At 46.6% G+C, this 20,442-nt stretch overlaps 1 protein-coding gene across 1 annotated transcript in view; it reads right to left on the bottom strand.

Annotated features, from left to right (window-relative positions):
* Wwc2 (WW and C2 domain containing 2) overlaps nt 1-4,417 on the bottom strand; it is a 169,939-nt gene extending 165,522 nt beyond the window's left edge. Inside the window, exon 1 of the mRNA XM_057752431.1 lies at nt 3,958-4,417. Within this exon, the coding sequence (XP_057608414.1) occupies nt 3,958-4,088 (131 nt within the window). The 5' untranslated portion in view covers nt 4,089-4,417. The remainder of the gene's footprint in view (nt 1-3,957) is intronic.
* Between the last annotated feature and the right edge of the window lie 16,025 nt (nt 4,418-20,442).

Below are 20,442 nucleotides of genomic sequence, written 5' to 3'. Positions count from 1 at the left end.
CGCAAGCCTCTCTTCACTTGGAAACTACAAATTGCTCTAAATCTAACCCTAGGCAAAAAGTTACAGGGTAGGGTCCATCGGTCTTAACATAAAATTGCTCTGTGTGGCAACCTGTAAGCTTCGCTGGACAAAATTATTGTATTTCTGGCTAGCATCCAGCACAAGGACAAGAAGTAATGCAAACCCCTGATGCCTGCTCGCTTGGCCCTCTACTCAAGAGGCCACGAGCCCTTCCCATCGTTTCTCCTGTGTTGAAGGCAGTGCTTTAAGATACCGGCCCATTTGGCCGTGATCTATGGTCCACCATAAATACCAACTGGTGTGGTCAAAGACTGTTCATGGTGAACAAATAAGAGGGGAACAGGAGAGAGAACTCACAAAATAACATCCTTAGGAAGCAAAGCCTCCAAGAAGCCAACTAACTGGGTAAAAGCTTGACAGCAGTGGTTCTCAACCTGTGGGTCTCGACCCCCTTGAGGGTTGACCCCTTTCACAGGGGTCACCTAAGACCATCTGAAAATACAAGCATTTACATTACAATTCGTAAGAGTAGAAAATTTAAAGTTATGAAAAGCAATGAAAATAATTCTATGGTTGGGAGTCACCACAACATGAGACCCTGTATTAAAGGGTCATAGCATTAGGAAGGTTGAGAACCCCTGCTCTAGGGAGTGACATTGTCTAGTACCAGATCCTGACTCCACACTTGACCAGTAGCTTCTCTGATTCTGGTTCCTCTTGATCATTGTGAGGTAAGAAAACCCTACCTCAGAGAAGTGAAGGGAGAATAAAATGACATCACCTCCACAGAGCCTCGTAAATGTGCTGTGGCCTCTACGGTTATCAGGGTTCCCCTGAGTTAAGTTGTTAGCAGAGGGCTGGAGAGATGGCTCAACAGTTAAGTGCACTGGCTGCTCGTCGAGGGAGCCCAGGCAGGGGTCAATGCCCAGCACTCACTCAGCAGCTCTCAAGTATCCGCAACTCCAACCCCAGGAGACCCCAGTGCCCTCTTCTGGCCTCCAAGGGTACTACACACTCATGGAACAAATAATAATACTATCTGGCTAGGTCCTAATCATGAGCTGGGGAAGATCCCTAGGAGGATGTGACATTCACATTTTAGAGTCAATGCAGAACCTCAGCTCAACTTAGTACATGACAGAGTGGTAAAAGGTCTAGTCTATCCCAAGATCATGTGGGATGCATGTCTGCATCATGTGACCAAGCTCCAAAGCCTTAAAGCACCCAAAAACAGGGTCCCATGTTTTTTAGCTCCAGTATTCCTTGAATGAACTTAAGTTGCTGTGAAATCCCAGCCTCCTCCCATGCACTCAGCATAATTCTCTGTCCAACCAGAAATACTAGATGAATTCTGATGAACTATCAGGAGCAAAATCCTCACTCTTAACGGAATAAAAATAACAATAACGATGACAAACTCATTCCAACCACTTTAATTCAGTGACTTTAAAGATCCCAAACCGCCAAGAATCCTGTATCTCAAGTCATTTTTCTTTTTTCTTTCAGGATTTGCAATCTGATCATGCAGAAGAATCCATGAATTCCCTACTGGCCAGGGTAACATCTCTCTGTCCATGTTTGCTGTGTAGCAAAATTAACAAGAGTTAGTGATGACTCCAAGTATCTACTCTAAGCAGTTCTAACACTAAGTAGGAAGGCTCGCTGCTTCCTATTCAGTTACATGAAAACAGAACATGTCACAGTGGCTCAATTCACAGAACGTCTTTTAAAGTTCTCATACCAAAATCCCAAGTAATTCAAATGTGTATCCCCAAGTAATTAAAGGTCTAACAGCTGCGAGGAAAACAGGAAAAGAGAAGTCAACTTAGTCAAAACTGTTTGTCGCCAGCATAGTACTTGGGTCCCCCTTTCCAGCTGAACGCAAGCAGCGTGCCGGGCCTGTGAAAGAAGCCCAGCCATAAAACTTCGCTTTCCACTCTCTTCACCCAGCCGCTGCACATTCTTAGAATCCTCTTTAGGAGACGAGAGGCAGTGACGAGACATTTGTGAGCTGAGGCAGCAGCGGGTGTAAAATGCCTAGAAAGTACAAGCACGTGCTGCAGCTTCGGCTGCAGTTAACCTGAAACTCCGAGTATCCGAGAGCGGAGAGAGCGGCCGCACGCACAACTGTAAAAGTCAAATATTTATACAGCTGCCTCACAAACCGCTGCTGTGTGCACAGCATCGGCACCGACATTAACTATCTGTTAAGTAGTTTCAAAGTGCAACAGAGAAGTAGCAGGCTTGGGGCCTGAGGTTTACGGCAACTCCTATGCAGGGAGTGAAGGACCTCAACTTTCATCGGGCCAGCAATGGCCCATGGGGCTGTGAGGAGGTGGGGCCTGGGCACAGGTGTCTTTCCCAGCAGGAGGGAAACCTAAACCCATATCTTCATGGATAATTTAACAAGGATTATTCCACAAACTTATGCTGTCCGGGACTTTCTTATAACGGCTCTTTAATAGCTTTCAAATACAATAGTCCTCGGAAAAGAGCAATTGGGAGCATCAAGTAGAAAAACATTTCCGGTTCAAACTAAGCCGGGAGGGCTGTGTAACAGAAAAGCACCCGAAAAGGCTTTATAACCCCCCCCCTTGGACCACAATGCATAAAAAATCAGTAACACTTTTCAGAAATGATAAAACTTCAAATGACAGGGGCATCCTTAAGGATATAATAAATTTACAACGAGGAACTAACCTGGCATGGTGGCCGGCGCCTGTAATTCCGGCAACTAGGAGGCTGAGGCAGGGGGATCGCTGTGAGTTTGGAAGCAGCCTGTTACACAATGAGTTCCAAGTCAGCCAGCCTGAGCTACATGCAGTATGAGGGTCTAAAAATATAAAATAAATAAAAAAGGAATAGAGTTTTCAAATTTACAAGTAATAGTGTTCCTTAGTAATTTTTTTTTTCTTTTTCTGAGATAGGGTCTCCCATAACTCAGCCTGGTCTTGAACTCAGGATCCTCCTCCTACCTCACACGTGCTGAGTTTATACAGATGTGTGACACCATACTGCGCCCTCCTAGTGGCCTTCTAACACCTTTAATTCTAAGAAATGCTCCTCCTCAGAGTAAAATGTAAGTTGGGGGACAACATTTTGGGAGGTCCCACAAAACATCATGAGTCTGTCTGCTTCAGATCTCCAGGTAGGAGCAAAACGCTTGTAAATTGAGAGACCTGTGCGAACTCAAGCTCAGCTCAAGTCTGGGCTCCCCTTAGCCCAGTTCTGTACCAGTGCTCATTCCACTTCAACAAGAAAATCTGAGCAAGCTATCGGGTGAGGAATAACAGTAAAAAGCAAAACTCCCAAACAATGTGCTTAAAATCCGAGGGGCAAAGCTACGAAGGTTTTGCCAGGAGTGGGGCCCCTCTTCATGTTCCGGACCTAGGGCATGGATGGGGGTGAGCCCTCGCAAAAGCTTGCAGTCAAAGCTCAGGAGCCAAGGATGGCTGGAGAGATGCCACAGGTGGCCCAGATGGCTAGTTGCTCACTGTGCACTTAGGCCTCCGGGAGGCCCCGAGCCCAGAGTGCCTTGCAGAGGTCGAAAGGTGCCCTCTGCCTCCCTCTGACCAACTTTAAAGCGCACGGGAGGTCTAAAGAGGACTCAAGTATCCCCCACCCTGAGCCGGTTAACTGGACTCCGGGTGTCAGCCCAGAGCACCAATCCAGCCCTTCCCTTGGGGGCAGGGAGTGTCTACAAGTCCCGGAGGGGCGTGGGGAAGGCAGTGGGCAATGGGGCCCAAGAAGGGGCGCCTGGCGGACAGATAGGCACAGCCACGCTTAGGCCGGCAGTCCCGCGCCTACCCCAGGGACCTCAGGGGTGCAAGGCCGGCGACGCCCCACGCCCCCCGCGCCCGCCAGGTCTCCCAGACAACAGCCGCCGCCGCACTTCCGAGGCGGGTCCCCGCGCCCGGCCGGGGCCCGGCTTCCCACCTGTCCCGGGGGTCGATCCAGCTGGTCCTCCTGGTGTTGTGGTCGATGTAGAAAACCTTGCCGTCGTAGTCCCTGGCCTCCTCCCAGCCCCGGGGTAGCGGCAGCTGCCCGCTCCCGGCCCTCCTAGGCATGGTCGGCGGCCTCGCTGGCGAGCGGAGCCTCCATAGGGACAGGGCGCTGGGCGCGGCGGGAAGGCGGGCACCGGAGAGGGGCGTGCAGGGCGCGGGACGCGCAGCGGGCCACGCGCGGGGAAGCCTCGGGAATCCCTGCTCTCAGTCCTGCCGGGGATCAGTCCACCATGTCTGCTTCGGAACAGGCGAGCGAGCCCTCCTCCTCCTTGCCGCCGCTGCCTCCGCCTCTTCCTCCTCCTCCTCCCCGTCCCCCTGTGTCCGCCGAGGGTCGCGGCGCCCAGGCTGCCCCGGCCGACGCCGTCTGGGCTCGGATCCGGGAAGCTCCGCGGTGCAACGGCCCGGCGGCGACTGGCCTCCTCATTTGCGTGCGATTAGCATACGCCCCGCCTCCGGTCCGCCCCGCGCTCGCCTCATCTGCATGCACATTCCTCGCCGCCACATTCCTGAGCTTAACCCTGCAGCTGCCGGGGTGGCCGCGGCGGGACGCGGGGCTGCAGGGCGCTTGGGGGAGGGGAGGGGAGGAGAGCGGCGAGACCAGGTGGGAGGCGGGAGGGCGAAGGAATGCACTGCTCTCTCCCTCCTCTCCACCCCGAGTTATCTCTCCTTTCGGCCAGACCCTTTGGGGATTTCGAGTTTCGGGACGAGAAAGATGGCAAAAGAAAAGTCTGCAAGCTTCTTGACCTCCTTCCGTCTTCTAGGGAAACCGCAAGACTTTCGAGAGGAAAGGGTGGGGAATGCTGTCCTGGGAAGAAGTCCCAACAAACAGCGAGGGCACAGAAACTACCCCCCACGCCGCGCCCCGTGCCTTGGCGGTTCCCGGCGGTGGGGAAGTGTGCAAAAAGCCCTGAGAGTGTGTCCGGGGCGTGTCCGGGGCCCGCGGCGCCCTCCGAGCCCTCTGCTGGGAGTCTGGCCCTCGATGACCTCACCAGGGACCTCGCGGGCCCCGGGGAGCAAAGTAAAGGCGGGTCCCCGATCCGTGAGCGCCGCGACACGTCCGCCCTAATGGCCCACGGGGAAACTCCGGCCTGATCCTAAGAAGCGACAGGGCCACCCCGGCCGCAGTCGCAGCCGCTCGCCACGCGCGGGCCCTGGGGATCCGAATCACGCGCGCCTCCCCGCCGTGTCGGGGCGCTGCACCAGCAGGGTCAGGGCCCTCTGCATCTGGCGTTCCTAACTGGCTCTAAGTCCAAGGGACATGGCCGCGTCCAATATTCTAGTCCCTTCTTCCAGCTGTATGTCCTGGGAAGTTCCCCACCGCAATCCCAGACGGGGCCTAGGAGGTGTTGACGATCACCCCGCAGGAAGCCCAAGGCAGGATTCAGAGGCCACACTTGCCTTCATTAAGGGTCTACCTGGTATGAGATGTAGATATTCTCTCACAAACATTTATTTATTTAGCTATCAAGCGCTGTTCAGCGCTGAGTGGGAACCGGACATCAGACTCCTAAGGAGACAAAGCCCTGGCAAAGTCAAGACACTGAGCTTGCAATATCCCTTGTCCTTCTGTCTGGGAGAGAGGCTTTCTGCCCCCAAACCTTTAAAGCCTGCTGTGCACAGCCACCCTTGTTATTATTCTTCCGGGTCTCTGAGCAGATTCTTTTGGAATGGCAGTACCTTAGAAAGAAAGGCCCCAGAACCCAGTCATTCCGTCACTTAGTGTGAATTCCCTTAACCCTACCTGCTAAATATAACAACAATGTAATAACCTGCTAATGTAACATCTCATTTTGTCAGGACCTGGCGTCAGCCAGGACATTTTCTGTGTCGCGGCATTTGCTGAAGAAGTTGTGCATAGAACTAGACACTAAGGGCCTAGACTTGAAACAAGCTTCAACAGGAGGGGGGGGAATCTTAGGAATCAGGAAGAAGCAGTTTGTGCACAAGCAGAAATCTGAAATCCCCCAGAAACTAGAAAGCCAGGAGTACTAGGGGGAAGGAGAACCAGAGAGAAACAGAGGTCCCCAAGAGAAACTGCTCAGTTCATCTTTCTAGGTCTTCCCCAATAAGGCCAAGGCCTCTGGAAACTGGGCTTTGTGTCTTTGTCAGGGAAGTATCCACTCCCTAACCTGTATTCTGCCTCAGCCAGTTAATCCGGAGATGACCGGTCAAAGTCCTAGTCCTCAGGGGCCTGACGCATCCTGGTGGGTAGCAAGGGCGCTTTGCTGGTCTAAAATCAACTCTTACCCTAGTGATGTGTGAGGGTCTACACTGATTGGCCCGTTCACAAGCCGAAATGTAATCAGCAACTAAAACCAACGTCCTACTTTGAGTCTTGCTTAGTGAGTTTCTCCCTTCCCCTGAAGAATTTGAAAATATTTATGGGCCTAGCGTGTCAACACTTTAGAATGCAAATGCTTACTGGGATGAATTCCACACAGGAGTCCTCCATATAACTAGGTTTGGGAAGCTCTCGGCTAAATATTACTCAGTTTCTAAAGAGTCAGTGAGGACGCCAAGTGGCTCACAGCGTTCGGTGGCAGTTACTGTCCCATTAGTCGTCAGACTTCAAGAAGAACCTCTAAATAGACAAAACTTCGAAGCAAGAAGAAACAGGCTCACTTCTGATGATTGGCACAGGAAGCATTGGACAAAAACAGCTCGAATGACAGGGCTGCGGCTTGCGGGCCTTTTCTGTTTGAATCAAGTTCTGAGTTCATGTAATCCCTTTGGAGACTCCCTAAGGGTTAAGCAATGAAACTTCATTTACATTCATATCTGCGAAATGTACAGATCGTCTGCTTCTAGGAACGGCACACTTCGACTTGCTGTGAGCTTCAGATGATCCTGGACCAGGAAAGGTGAGCAGACAGCATTGGGGATGCCAGATTACCACGACTGACCACCAAGGAATCTATTCGCTGGCCCTCAAACGTGCTTTTTCCTGGTTCTATATATCCACCAGTGCTGATAGTCTGTTGGGATGCATTACAATACACAAACTAGAAAGGGGCAATGTATAACTGTAACCTCAGCAGCTAGGGGGCGGAGACAGAAGGGGCCAGAGCTGAAAGCCAGCTTTGACTACATAGTAAGTCAAGACTACCTTGGACTACAGGAGACTGTCTCCAAAACAAAACAAAAAAACAAACAAATAAAAAACCACAGACACAAAGGGATATAGCCCCAGTGGTGAAGTGCTAAGCCAGCAAGCCCTCTGCTCAGTCTCCAGCATGGTATAAAATCTGACGTGGTGGCACACTTTTTAAAAGAGGGCTGGGGAGATGGTTCAGTGGGTAAAAGTTGCGCACAAATGTGAAGAGAGTTTGGATACTCGGGATCTTCTTAAAAGCCAAATCCTAAACTGGGTGGAACATCTGTAATCCCAGCACTCCTAAGAGGAGAGCGGAGGGGAGGCCCTTGGATCAGTTAGCCTGGCCTACATAGAAGAAAAAACAGCAAAAAGACTGTCTCAAATAAGGTGAAAAACAGACCTACACCCGAGGTTGTCCTCTGACCTCCACACACGTGCCCATTTTCACACACAGGAATGTATATATTACATATTATATATTTTATATTATATAATATGTATATATGTACATATATTACATATTATATATTTTATAATATTTATAAATATATATTTAATAATGTATATATTACATATTATATATTTTATATTATATAATATGTATATATGTACATACACATACATATGCACACATGTGTGTATACACACATACATACACACACAAATAAGGAAGCACATAAATAACTATTATAATACTTCAAATATTGTCATTACATCTGAATTTGAAACAGGCATAATTTGAATCCAGCAATCCTAGTGCGTGATACCTATGGAGTCTAAAGTTCCCAAAGATGTGTAAGGATGTGTACTGGAAATTATTTGACGCTAATAAAACCAGAAAAGTTCACTGGAGGCTATTAATAAGGGCTGATTAAATGAAACTCTAGGCCGGGCAGTGGTAGCACATGCCTTTAATCCTAGCACTGGGGAGGCAGAGACAGGAGGATCTCTGGGAGTTCGAGGCAAATCTGGTCTATAGACTGAGTTCCAGGACAGGTTCCAAAGCTACAGAGAAACCCTGTCTCCAAAACACCAAAATATAAAATAAAATAAAGTTTAGCTATCTATATACAGAAAATATTTTTAAAGCATCAGGTAAGCACACCGTATGTTCTTATCTAAGAGGAAAGGGGACCCAGTTATATTAAGCAGAGAAAACTCAAGAGGCAAAAAGACACTTGCTAGGTAACTTCAGAGGTATTATAATGCACTTTGGGGGGAGAGGACGGATGTAAAGACCCACACAGCTTCCCTAACACTAGTTCCACGTCAAAAGAAGAGCACAGCCCTTAATGGAGGGAGGCTGCAACAAGAGAGGAGCTGCCAGGGAAATCCCATCAAAGAACTAGACAGGAGATAAATGGCTATGAGAAGGGTGAGGGCCTGGATGTGATACCAGAATGGACAGGGACATGTTTATAGAAATAAATGAACAAGTCAAGTTCAAAACTGCGCCTGGGGTGAAGGAACCCAAGACGGGCTGGAGCCTGTCCAGTTAAAGAGGTCACCGTGATAGCATGCCTTTGAGATAGAGGAGAGCAAGGATTAGAAGTCAGGCCTTGGGGGTTGAAAAGGAATGACCTGGCAGGAATTTGCAACTGATTAGATTAAGAAGGGAGAGGTGAACAGACCAGAAGGAGGAATCTGGGCTGTGTCCAAGTTTTTAGGCTGTTAGAAACTCAGAACTGGGGGAGGGGGGAAATGAGGGGAAATGAGGAGAGATGAGGAAGTCCACGGAGGAATCTGATATAGGATTTGAGTGCAGAAATTAGAGATACTTGGCAAAGGGGTGCAGCTCACTGGAAAGGCCAGGACGTCCGAATACCGGCTGGAAGTCTGTAGGTTGCTGAAGCTACAGGATTGAGTCTTGAGGAGGAGGTAAGGCAAGTGGAACGGAATTAAGTAGCCTGTCTATAATCCTATTCTTGGCTTGCACCTCTTCGGTAAGATGATACCATTTTGTTTATTTCTTTATGGCCTCCGCTTCCAGTGAGGTGTGTAAGAATTAGTCGCCAGTGCGGAAATCGACTTCGAATGAACCATTGTCCACAGCCTTTACTGTTCTGCTAGGGAACTGGTTCTGTGTAAGGCAAGATGAACCGGTTTCAATATTTTAATATTCCTTGTTTTCTCAAGGAGATCAAGGATTATATAAATGGAAATAATAAGTAAAGAGGACACACTCTTCCTTTTTATTTTTGATTTCTGAATCAAACTTATGAGTTTTTGTTGTTGTTGTTGTTTTCTTTGGCTCTTATGCAACCAAACTAGTTAAATAGTGTGTTTAGTTATTATAAATAGGTAACCTAGTTCACATTTCCTAAGCTTTATCATCTAAAAAGTTTTTCAGGAGCTAAGCAGGCTGATCTTTAAAAATCCCCAGTGCTGGGCCAAACTGGAATCTCTCATTACCATAACCACTTCTGTTCAGTTAATTATTGTACCAACACCTTAGGCCAAAACAGTCATTTAGACTCAAAAGTATGAGACACCAGCCAGATAGGGCTTTACCTAGGAGACCCCAGTGAGCAGACTGTGGGATTACCAAGAAGATAGTGAACACCACCAAGAGCCTCATCTCAGCTGAAGACTGTGGTTCAGTGGTAAAGTACTTGCCTAGCACCCAGAGAACCTAGGTTTGGTCCCTCACCTCCATCAAAAGCCAAAACCGACTCATCTTACAAAGAAAAGATGCTCAGCTGTCTTGATCTTGTGTAAGGCTATTAGACGACCCACTGGCATACTCCGGGATAGACATAATAACAGCATTTTCTTTTCATTTTTGCCATGTTTAATTCGCAGCTTTTCCTCCATCCCAACCTTACGCTGTAAGGAAAAGCAACCTCTTTTTTTTTAAAAAAAAAAAATGTGATTGCAGAAGCTACAGACATGGTTCACTGGGTAAGTTTGAATCCTCAGGTCCTACACAAAGCTAGGCATTGTAGCACCTGTCTGTACTCAGACACAGTCTTCCTAGCAGGTGGGAGGCAGAGGCAGGAGACTGCCCTAGAGCTCACAGGTCAGCCATCCTGACCTATGCAGCTATGAACAACAAAGAGACTATCTCATGTCCTGTCTTTTCCTTTTGAGACAGGGTTTCTTGTTGTAGCCCTTGCCGTCCTGGAGTTCTCTATGTAGACCAGGCTAGCTTTGAAATCACAGAGATTTTCCTCCTGGGATTAAAGGCATGAGCTATCATGGCCAGCCAGAGACAAGATGGGAAGACAGGTGTCCACACCAGAACCAGAAGTCTTCTGGCCTCCCCGTGGGCACTGTGGTGCGCTCTCTCTCTCTCTCTCTCTCTCTCTCTCTCTCTCTCTCTCTCTCTCTCTCTCTCTCTCATTGTGTATCCTCATCTCAGTCTTTTAAAACTATTTCTGTTCTTCCTCCTCCCTCTGAATTTCTCATTAAAATGTTTATCTTGGAGCCAGTGAGCTAACTCAGCATGTCAAGCTTGCTACCAAGCCTTAGCGTTAGATTCCTAAGAACTACGTGGTGGAAGGAGAGAAGATTCCAGATTCCAGCTCACTATCTTCTGATACCCCTCACTCCCCAACCCCTACACACGGTAACTAAATAAATGTAATAATAAATACCTTTACTCTGTTTAAGTTCATCTTTCTGTCAATGGGATACAATGTAGCAGTAAACAATTGAAGTACAGCTACACAAAACCCTTTGAGTAACTCTTTACAAATGTGATACTGGGAACTGCAAAGAGGACCCCCCTACATCTCCCTCTCCTTCAGTTCTTGTCTTGTAATGTTGATTTAATAGTGTGAACCTATCTCTGAGAAGAGTGTGGCCTAGGTCTGTAAACCCAGCAAGGAGGTAATGGGAGGTGAAAGGAAAAAAAAAAAAACCCTGATATTTGAAGCCAACCTAAGATGAAGAGACACTTGTCTCAAAAACATCACAAACACCCTTGATCCAGACTCTTGGGAGAGAGTAGGAGATTTATCCTCCTGTAGATAACAAGTTCAAGACCAGCCTGAAAAAAGAAAACAAAACAAACAAATAAACAAAAAAAACACTGTCTACACCATCACCACATAGAAAAAAAAACCAACAATAACAGAACTAAAAGAAACCTATCTATAGTATAATCTGCCAAATTTATTTTGATTTGAGAGATAGTCAAATTAAATAAAGAGAAAAATATTTAATGGAAAAGTGGTCTCCTAGTCGTCATTCGTTGTCAGTTTGAGGCTGGGGCCATCTGAGAGGAAAACCTCCACTGAGGAAGTGCCTGAATCAGACTGATCTGTGGACATGACTGGGGTGTTTTCTTGACTGGTAATTGATGCCAATAAAGGAGAGCCCAGCTCACTGTGGGTGCACCACCCCTTTGCAGATGGACCTGGGCTATATAAAGATGCTAGCTAAGATGTTAGGGAACCAGAGAGCAAGCAGTGTTCCTCCGTAGTTCTTGATTCCAGGCTCCTGCCTTAAGCTGCACCCCCACCCACACAAACGCTACAGAATTGTCTTCAAATGTGAAGATTGCTCAACACCTATTCCAACACTGGGAAGCTTTACCCAGTGACAATGTGCCAGCCATGAACACATTTAGTGTAGAGGCAAATACTTTGTTCAAGATGTTTCTTCTAAAAAGAATTCAGTAGTTCCCTTGCTAGTTGACAGGTATATGTAGACAAATAAGATGAGCTTATAGTAAAGCTATGTCTCTCCAAACCATTAGCCTATGCCAGAGCTACAGGGTCTCACTCTGTAGCCCAGCTATCCTAGAACTCGCTATGTTGCCTAGTCTGACCTTGAACTCATGGCAATCCTTTTTCTCAAGACTCCTAAATCTTAGGATCACCAAAAATAAATAAATTAATAAATGAACTTTATCTAGTTACTAAATAACCTTAGTTTACAAATGGCCTTAACAGTCCCATAGGCATCCTGTAGTGCTGGCAACTTCTTCACAAGCGTAAGGGACCAGTGTTCAATTCCTAGCCATCACGTAAAGAAGCTAGGTGTGGTCGCATGCCTTTAACCCCAACACTGAGCAGCAGTGAGGGAAGCAGAGACCTAAGAGAGCGATAGAGGAGAATATCTAACACCATCCCCCGCTTCCACTTACAAGCATCCACACAAGACATTCAAAGGTGTCAGACAGACAGACACAAACACATGCACACACACACAAATGTGGGATTCCCCTCTGTATGCTGTGAATACCACTGGCTAATACATAAACTGGCTTGACTAATAGGGCAGAGTAGAGCTGGGGCGGGGGAACTAAACTGAATGCTGGGAGGAAGAAGGCAGTGGAGAGGAGAGAGAGCCATGGAGCTGTGGCCAGAGACAGACACGCCAGAACCTCGCTGGCCTCTATCTTCGGAGGCCCTGTCCCCTGTGGCTGCCAAACCTTGACCCCTCTCCCAGAAGGGTCAAGGCAGCCCAGGTGGTCATGTTACCGGCTTCCAGGTTCCCCTTGGGGGAGCACCCTAGAGTGCAAGAATCCCATTAAACCTGGATATCCTTTAATTCAACTTGTCATGATTTGGCTTGAATGGATTTTTGTGTCGGCAGAGAGCTCTCAATATTCCTAACAGTGATGATACACTGGGTTAGTTTAGGATATATGAGTTAGCCAGAAATACGCTTAAGCAATCGGCCAAACAGTATTGCAAATAATACAGTTTCTGTGTGGTTATTTTGGGTCTGAGCTGCTGGACGGTTGGGAAACAAACAAGCAGCCTCATACAACACACACATACATACACAGATGTGCGCACCCCACATTGGAAAGGAGATTGATTAGATTGGTTGACAGGGTGCAGTCTGGGTAGTCCCACAGTGACTGTCTCACACAGAGAGAGGCCAGGAATCCTGTTGCTGTTCAGCCCATGAGGCTGGGTGATTCAACAGCCACAGTCTCGCCTGGAGGCCTGGGGGATTCCTGAAGTACGGTTTGCTGGTCTTCAGTCTACAATAAAATCTTTTTTTTTTTTTTTTTCTTTTTTGAGACAGGGTTGGTGCCTGTCCCGGAACTAGCTCTTGTAGACCAGGCTGGCCTCGAACTCCCAGAGATCCGCCTGCCTCTGCCTCCCGAGTGCTGGCATTAAAGGCTTGTGCCACCACCACCCAGCCTACAATAAAATCTTAAGAACTTGCTCTCTCTCTCTCTTTCTCTCTCTCTCTCTCTCTCTCTCTCTCTCTCTCTCTCTCTCTCTCTCTCCTCTCTCCTTCCAAGGTCTCAGATCTCACTATGCCGTGTATCCCTCGCTGGTCTGGAACTCTATATGTAGACCAGGCTGGCCTCAAACTCACAGAGATCCTCCTGCCTCTGCCTCCTGAGTGCTGAGATTCCACAACTATCTGGAAGTAGGTTCTAATGTAAGAGAAGGAATGCTTCAAAAATAGGATAGATGAAAGATGAACTTGCCAGCGAGAGTGAAGACAAGCAAGCCAAAGGAAGTTCCCTCCCTCCATGTCCATTTATCTGGGCTTCTACCAGAAGGCATCACTCACATTTGGGGGTAAGAACCTTCCTGCTTCAAATAGTGAGAAGGGGTTCAGGCTCCTCGTAGTTTGAATGTGAAACATCCCCTACAGACTTAGACCCCTACTTTGTGGAACTGTTTCAAAAGATTTTAGACTATGCAGCAAGTAGAGCCTTACTGGAAGAAGCAGGGCTTGTGGGGGAAGGGTGGGGGTGGGGTGGCACTTTCTGTTTCCTCTCTTGTAGACCGCCTCGACGGGTTACTCTGTCTAGGGTTTGTAACCCGCCTCATGGCCTTCCATCTCACATTCCTGCTACCTTGCCATCTCTCCCAAGATGGCCTGTATCCCCTCAAACTGTAAGTCAGAGCACGCCCCACCCCTGCCACCTTCCTGACACTGTGTCACAGCAACTAGAAAAATGACAAACTCACTCCTCTTAAGTTCGCCATCCCAAAGCTGGCGTCACCTGTTTCTCTAAGGACTCTGGTTCCTCTGAGAGGGGAAGAAGTATTTAGACAGCAGAGTTGGGCAGCTAGGTGGTCTCACTGGTGCTGTGTTTAGACATGTTTGCACGCCTGTCTAATTCACACCGTTCTTTTACTTTAAGCACTATCGTCAGCACCAGGGCACTTCTGCTTCCTCCCCATGTTTGGAGCACCCTTCTCCAACAGTGGGTAACCCGACCCTCTTCACCCTAACACACAGATGCATTGCATCAACGTCTCTGGGCCTCTGGGTAGAGCCATCTCCCAGAACTGTCTCTTCCCTTCATTCACCCAGATGACCTCCTTACTCAAGCCTCCATACCTTATGACTGGCCAACTCCCTTATCAAAACCTTCCTTACACATGCATAGGGGTCCCCTTCACTCCCCAAGCTCCAAGTTCCCACACCAGGGCATCCTGTTCCTTCATCCGTTCATCTTCTTGGGCTCTGATGTGGTACCCAAAGCCTTTCTCCAGGAAACCCATCTTTACCCTGTTTATCTCATTCCCCACACAAGTGGACTTTTTTGTGCCCCCTGGTCTCTGATAGCAACTCCAGGGTGCCCCTCTATGTTCTTGCCCTTCTGGTCTCTGGAGGTTCAGCTCTCCTAGTAGGACAGCATCTTCTAACCCTTAGTGAACATTGACGTTTTACAGCGAGCTTCTACAAATGCGCAATGCCAACTCCCAGGCCCAGAGTCTGGTCCCATTGTTCTGAGTGGGACCTCAAGGTCAGCGTCCTCCACAGCATCCCCAGGTACTTCTGATGCAAGTGATCAATGTGACCATTGGAGAAGTATCTCTTGTGGGCTGGACAGGTACAGACACTTAGTGGCAGACTTGATGACTTGAGTTTGATGGTACAAGGAGAGAAGCAACTTCGTTGAGTTGTTCTCTGACCTCCATAGGCATGATTCTCTGATCTTGCATGCTCTCTCTCACACACACAAACAAATAAATGTTAAAAAGCTTTTTAAAGAATAAATACCTTTTCCATTTTAAGTTACTGAATGAATAATAAGCACAGTTAGTATTATGACATGCCTTGCCTAGGTATCTGCCAGAACAGCTGTACCAATTATAATCCCTCCAGCAATGCACAGGAGCGCCATCATCCTAGTTTCTCTGATACTTTCCTATTGTGCTTCCCCAGTGCTCTAGAAAGTTAGGTGCTCAATGCGTATGGACTGGGTGGACCATCTTCCCCCTGGGCTTTAGTTTCCTCATATAGAATCAGGTCTTCATCCACGTTTGCCTGGCGAGGAGTCAGGTGGAATCATTGTTTAAAATACCTCCTCACAGGCTTACGTTATTGCATTGGACGTTCTGGGGAAAGAGAGTCAGAATCCGTACGGTTAGGCATGACCTTTAGCTTTTCTAGAATAAGAGCCACGTGCTGGGTGGCTGTTTCGTCAGCTTATCACAAGGTAGAGAGAGTCATCTTGGAAGAGGGGACCCCACTTGAGAAAATGCCTCCGTAAGACTGCCCAGTAGGGAGGTCTGTGGGGGCTTTTTCTTATTTGATAATTGATGTGGGAAGGCCCAACCCACTGTGGGTAGTGGCACCCATGAGCCGGCATTGCTGGGTGGTATAAGCAGGCTGAGCCATGGAGGGCAAGCCAGCAAGCAGTATGTCTCCATATACACACCCGTCAGGGTCTCTGCTTTGGTTCCTGCCTCCAGGTTTATGCCTTAAGGTCCTGCCCCAACTTCCATTCAAGATAGACTATAAACTGTAAGCTGAACAAAGTTTTCCCTCCCCAAGTTGATTTTGATCATGGAGTTTTATCACAGCAAAAGAAACAAAACTAAGACATTCTATGTTCTTTCCTTGATGAAGAGGATCATCTAAATGTTCTCTCCGGATCTGTAATATTTTAATTTTTCCTAACCATGTAGGACCTCATTTAATAGTGGATCAATAGGCACACATCTCAAAGGAACTAGCACAGGCTGCCTACAGAACTTGCAATGTGCTGTCCTGCTGAAAAAGTATAAACTATGGGTTCAGAACACATCGCTGGCGTCTTTGTCAAGCCTAAATATTTCAGATATTTTTCCATTTTTAAAGGAAGTGTCACTTCAAAGATCTCAAATATTCCTAAGATGCCAAAGCTGCATGCCAACCCTGTTGCCCTGCTTTCTCACTGGGGATATTAAAATGACGGAAAGCTACATAGTGAAATAAAAACTTCACACCCGAGAGAAGATCTGACTTGACACTAAAAAAATTTCAGGTTTTGAGCATAAAGAAGATGGGTGTAGCAGAAGACAGTAGTGATGGTAAGAGGAAGCAGAAGCGGCCCCTAGAGGACAGGGGTGCAGCATGGAGGAGCTGCCGTTAAAAGGCTTCCCGCAGGGGCACACACTGACCCTTGGAGAAAAAATATTACATGAATAAATTTTTTCCATACTGGGATGATTTTACTTTATGTGGTATAATGATTTTTGAATGTTTACAAACACTTTTAAAACTCAGTCACCAGGCTCCTGTTGACTATTGACTAATTTGTCAAATAAATTTGACTGAGCCTTTCTAAAAAGTTAATTATTTACACTTTACTGCCAGCAGGGCACCACCGTATGTGTTTTTCCTGTGTAAACTCATTTAGTCCGTGCTAGGTTCAGTCTTCTTGCTTTCTCTTTCTTTTCTTTTTTCTTTTTCTTTTCTTTTCTTTTCTTTTTTTGAGACAAGAGCATCTCATTCCCCAGTCCAGACTGCTCTGGAACTCACTGTATAACCTGGTCTTGTACCTGTAGCTATCCACCTGCCTCGGCTTCCTGAGTATAACCTGTTTCGTAAAGCAAAGACACTGAAGCACAGGTGGTTGAACTTGTTGAGCCAAATAATCCAGCCGGCAAATCACGAAGCCAGGACTCAAGCCAGGGACCGGCCCCGATGTCTGTGTCCGAGCTCTCCACTGCTGCTGAACGGCAGGGAGGAGGGCAGCAGCACGTAGTTTGTTGCAGGGCTTCACAGTAATTGAGTTAGATATGCTAGAAGCATGTTGGGTACAGGCGCAAAAAATGCCATAATGAAGCTCATGATTGTGTGTGTGTGCGCGTGTGTGCACATGTGTGTCTAGGTATAGGCACCTGTGTGTACACGTGTGCCGGCCAGCAGTTATATTGGCTATCCTTATCTATCACTCTTTGTCGTATTATTTTTTTACTTAGTGAGGCAGGTCTCTCATTGAACCTGGAGTGCGCCATTTCTGCTACCCTGGCTAGCCGGTGAGCTCTAGAGACGGCCTGTTTCCAGCTCCCAGTACGGGGCTTGTAGATGTATACCTCCGTACCTGGATTTTACATGGGATCCAGGGCTCCCGATTCACCTCATACCTTTACATCAAGCACTTTGCCCACTAGCTCATCTCACTATTGGAATATTTTGACCAGAAGAATAAGCAACATGGAATTGGATTATAAACCAGGCAAGGTATGATGCTATAGTCCCAGTACTTGAGAGGAGGAGACAGGAGAAGCAAGATTGTAAGGTCATTTTTGATGACGTATGGAGCGCAAGGGTATCTCAGATTACCGCGTGAAACCCTGTCTGAGCAAACAAAACAAAAACAAAACAAAAAAAAACCCAAACGTATTCGATTATAACACAAAATAAAATTATACATGAGTACAAATACGAAATAATGATTGATAGTTTGGTTGAATAAATGAATGAATGAGTAGGAGCAGAATGAGTATGACCTGGAGGTAGTGACACCATGGTTAAAGTGGAGTAACTTCACAGTGGCAAACACTACCTAAACCTAAAGGTTACCATGATTAGCGATAGGTCACATGACTAGTGTGGCTCCCTGATATACGGTGCTAAGAAGGGAAGTCCGTCCCATCAAGTGTTTTTCCCCCTGAGCCCCTAACTCCATCTAATCATGGGAAGACTTCAGTTAAACCCAGACTGAGTCTACAAGTCAGGAAAGAACAGAGAAGATTGAGGAGCTGGCAAGGCTGGAGTAGACCCAGTGGTGTGATGACAAAATGTTCCCTGGACCGGAAGTCAGTGGACGGCAAAGCACTAGCTTTCTTCCTGGGACAAATGGTTTTGAAGGCTTTTAGCACTACGGGGGATTGGGTGCAGCTTGTGTGTGAGCATTCCACACCATAAACCACAGATGCAAAATTAGTCCAAATACAGGCTTCACTAGAGGAAAATAACTTAGGAGCATAAAGACAGCTTCTTCAAAAGAGCAAACATCAAATCAGCCTAAGAAAGATGCAGTGAGCTCTCTTTGTTGAAAGGCATTTCTAAATGTATGAAGATAAATAATCTTTTTTTTTTTTTTCAGGAGAAGTGTAATTCTTTTCCCGTGATGAAGCTGGCCTTTGTAGCTTCAAGGCCTGTGATTCCACTTTGATAGGCATTCAATTTAGTTCAATTTGTACAACTCCGGTAATGTCTTTAGTTACTTTTTTATTTCTGCAGGGAGACATCTTGACTGGGGCATCTTACAAAAGGAAGCATTTAATTGGGGGCTTGATAGTTCCAAAGGGTGAGCCCATGATCCTCACGGCAGGGAACACGGTAGCAGGCAGGCAGGTACTGGAGCAGGGACTGACAGCTCGCATCTTATCCACGAGAAGCAGGCAGAGAAATGCAGACTGGGCCTGGCATGGGCCACACTTCTTCCAGCAAAGCCACAACTTCTAGTCCTTCCTGAACAGTTCACCAGCTGGGACCCGAGCTCAAACATAGGAGCCTGTGGAGGGTATTCTCATTCCAACCACCACAGAGGCCAAGAAATACAGGGCTCGCGGGCTATTTGAAGCACCATGTATTTACTTAGTCTGCAACAATAATCTTTATTGTATTGTATACAGATCTCATGAAATAACATTTTTTTGGTAAAACAATAGTTATTAGGGTTTCAGAATACACAGAGACAATGTTTTGTGTTTGTTTGTTTGTTTGTTTTGGTTTTTCGAGACAGGGTTTAGAGCCTGTCCTGGAACTAGCTCTTGTAGACCAGGCTGGTCTCGAACTCACAGAGATCCGCCTGCCTCTGCCTCCTGAGTGCTGGGATTAAAGGCGTGCGCCACCACCGCCCGGCCATAGACAATGTTATTTTCTTCTTTGTAGTGTGCTGAGAGTCAGCCGCAAGGCCACACTCGGTTAGGGTTCTGACGCTGGAGCACATCCCACGTCCAGAAAAAAATTCTTTTTTTTTTTTTTTTTTTGAGATGGAATTTCTCTGTGTATCTTTCAAGTCTGTCCTGGAACTCACTCTGAGGACCAAGCTGATCTCAAACTCATAAAGATCCGCCTGCCTCTGCCTCTCTAGAGCTGGGATTAAAGGCGTGCGCCGTCACAGCCTGGCTCAGAAAAAAAAAAAAATTCTAACAGTACTAATTCTTTTTTATTTATTTTTTATTAAAAATTTCCACCTCCTCCCCTCCTCCCATTTCCTTCCCCACAGTACTAATTCTTAATAATTTTGTTTTGCTTTTACAGTTTGTATGAGCTGACATTTTCTTTTAAAAATCCAGTATTCTTAAATGTCTCTTTTGTGCAAGATTATACAATATCTTAATCAAGGCGGGGACAATCATGAGTTAAATGATCCATAAATATAATTCTAGACCAAATTCCATCAGCTATCTCAGATATAAAACTGAGGCGCATATAAATACCTATTTAAATTTGCAACGCAACACATCTGTGCACCAGCCTTAGACAGAACTTTTTGGTCTTAAAAGTCAAGCATTATGCAGAGGAAATAAAGTCCAACGGTTCAGACAGCTAAATACAGAGGAAGCAGATGGTCGCTGACCTGCCATAGAGGCCAGAAAATTCTCCCGTCTATTTTGGTTCTTATATTGTAACTAATAAAAAGTCATTTCTTCTACTATTGTGGTTGTAAACTGTATAATATTATACTTTAGATAGATGATAGATAGATAAATAGAGAGATAGAAATATAATGTATAAACCTTACGACATACACACACATATAATGAAAAAAGTACATTTTGTTTTGTTTGAGACAGCATCTCATGCAGACCAGGACAGCCTCAAATTCACCGAATAACCAAAGATAACCTTGAACTCCTGATCCTCCTGCCTCAGCCTCCCATATACCCCTTCTTATAGTTTGAGTTGTTGAAGTATCATGGACAATATAGTAAGAATTTATAGAGCATTCAATAAAACAGACATAAGAGGTTGAGTAGCACAGAACTGATTTGGGCTCAATGACCAGAGTAGCCTAAGTCTGGGATGTTTGTGACTAAATTGGTCCACTAGAGCCACCTATCAACTGTGCTTCTTGGGTTTCTGGCTAACTGAGAGAAGGCAGACACACATGCCGTAGTATTAGGACTAATTTGCACTTAACTGTAGAATGGGCGCCATAGCAAAACC

The sequence above is a fragment of the Chionomys nivalis genome, chromosome 20 (genome assembly GCF_950005125.1).
Source record: "Chionomys nivalis chromosome 20, mChiNiv1.1, whole genome shotgun sequence".
Classification (NCBI taxonomy): domain Eukaryota; kingdom Metazoa; phylum Chordata; class Mammalia; order Rodentia; family Cricetidae; genus Chionomys; species Chionomys nivalis.
Note: the sequence above shows the minus strand (reverse complement) of the source record. Positions and strands in the feature narration are given on the sequence as shown.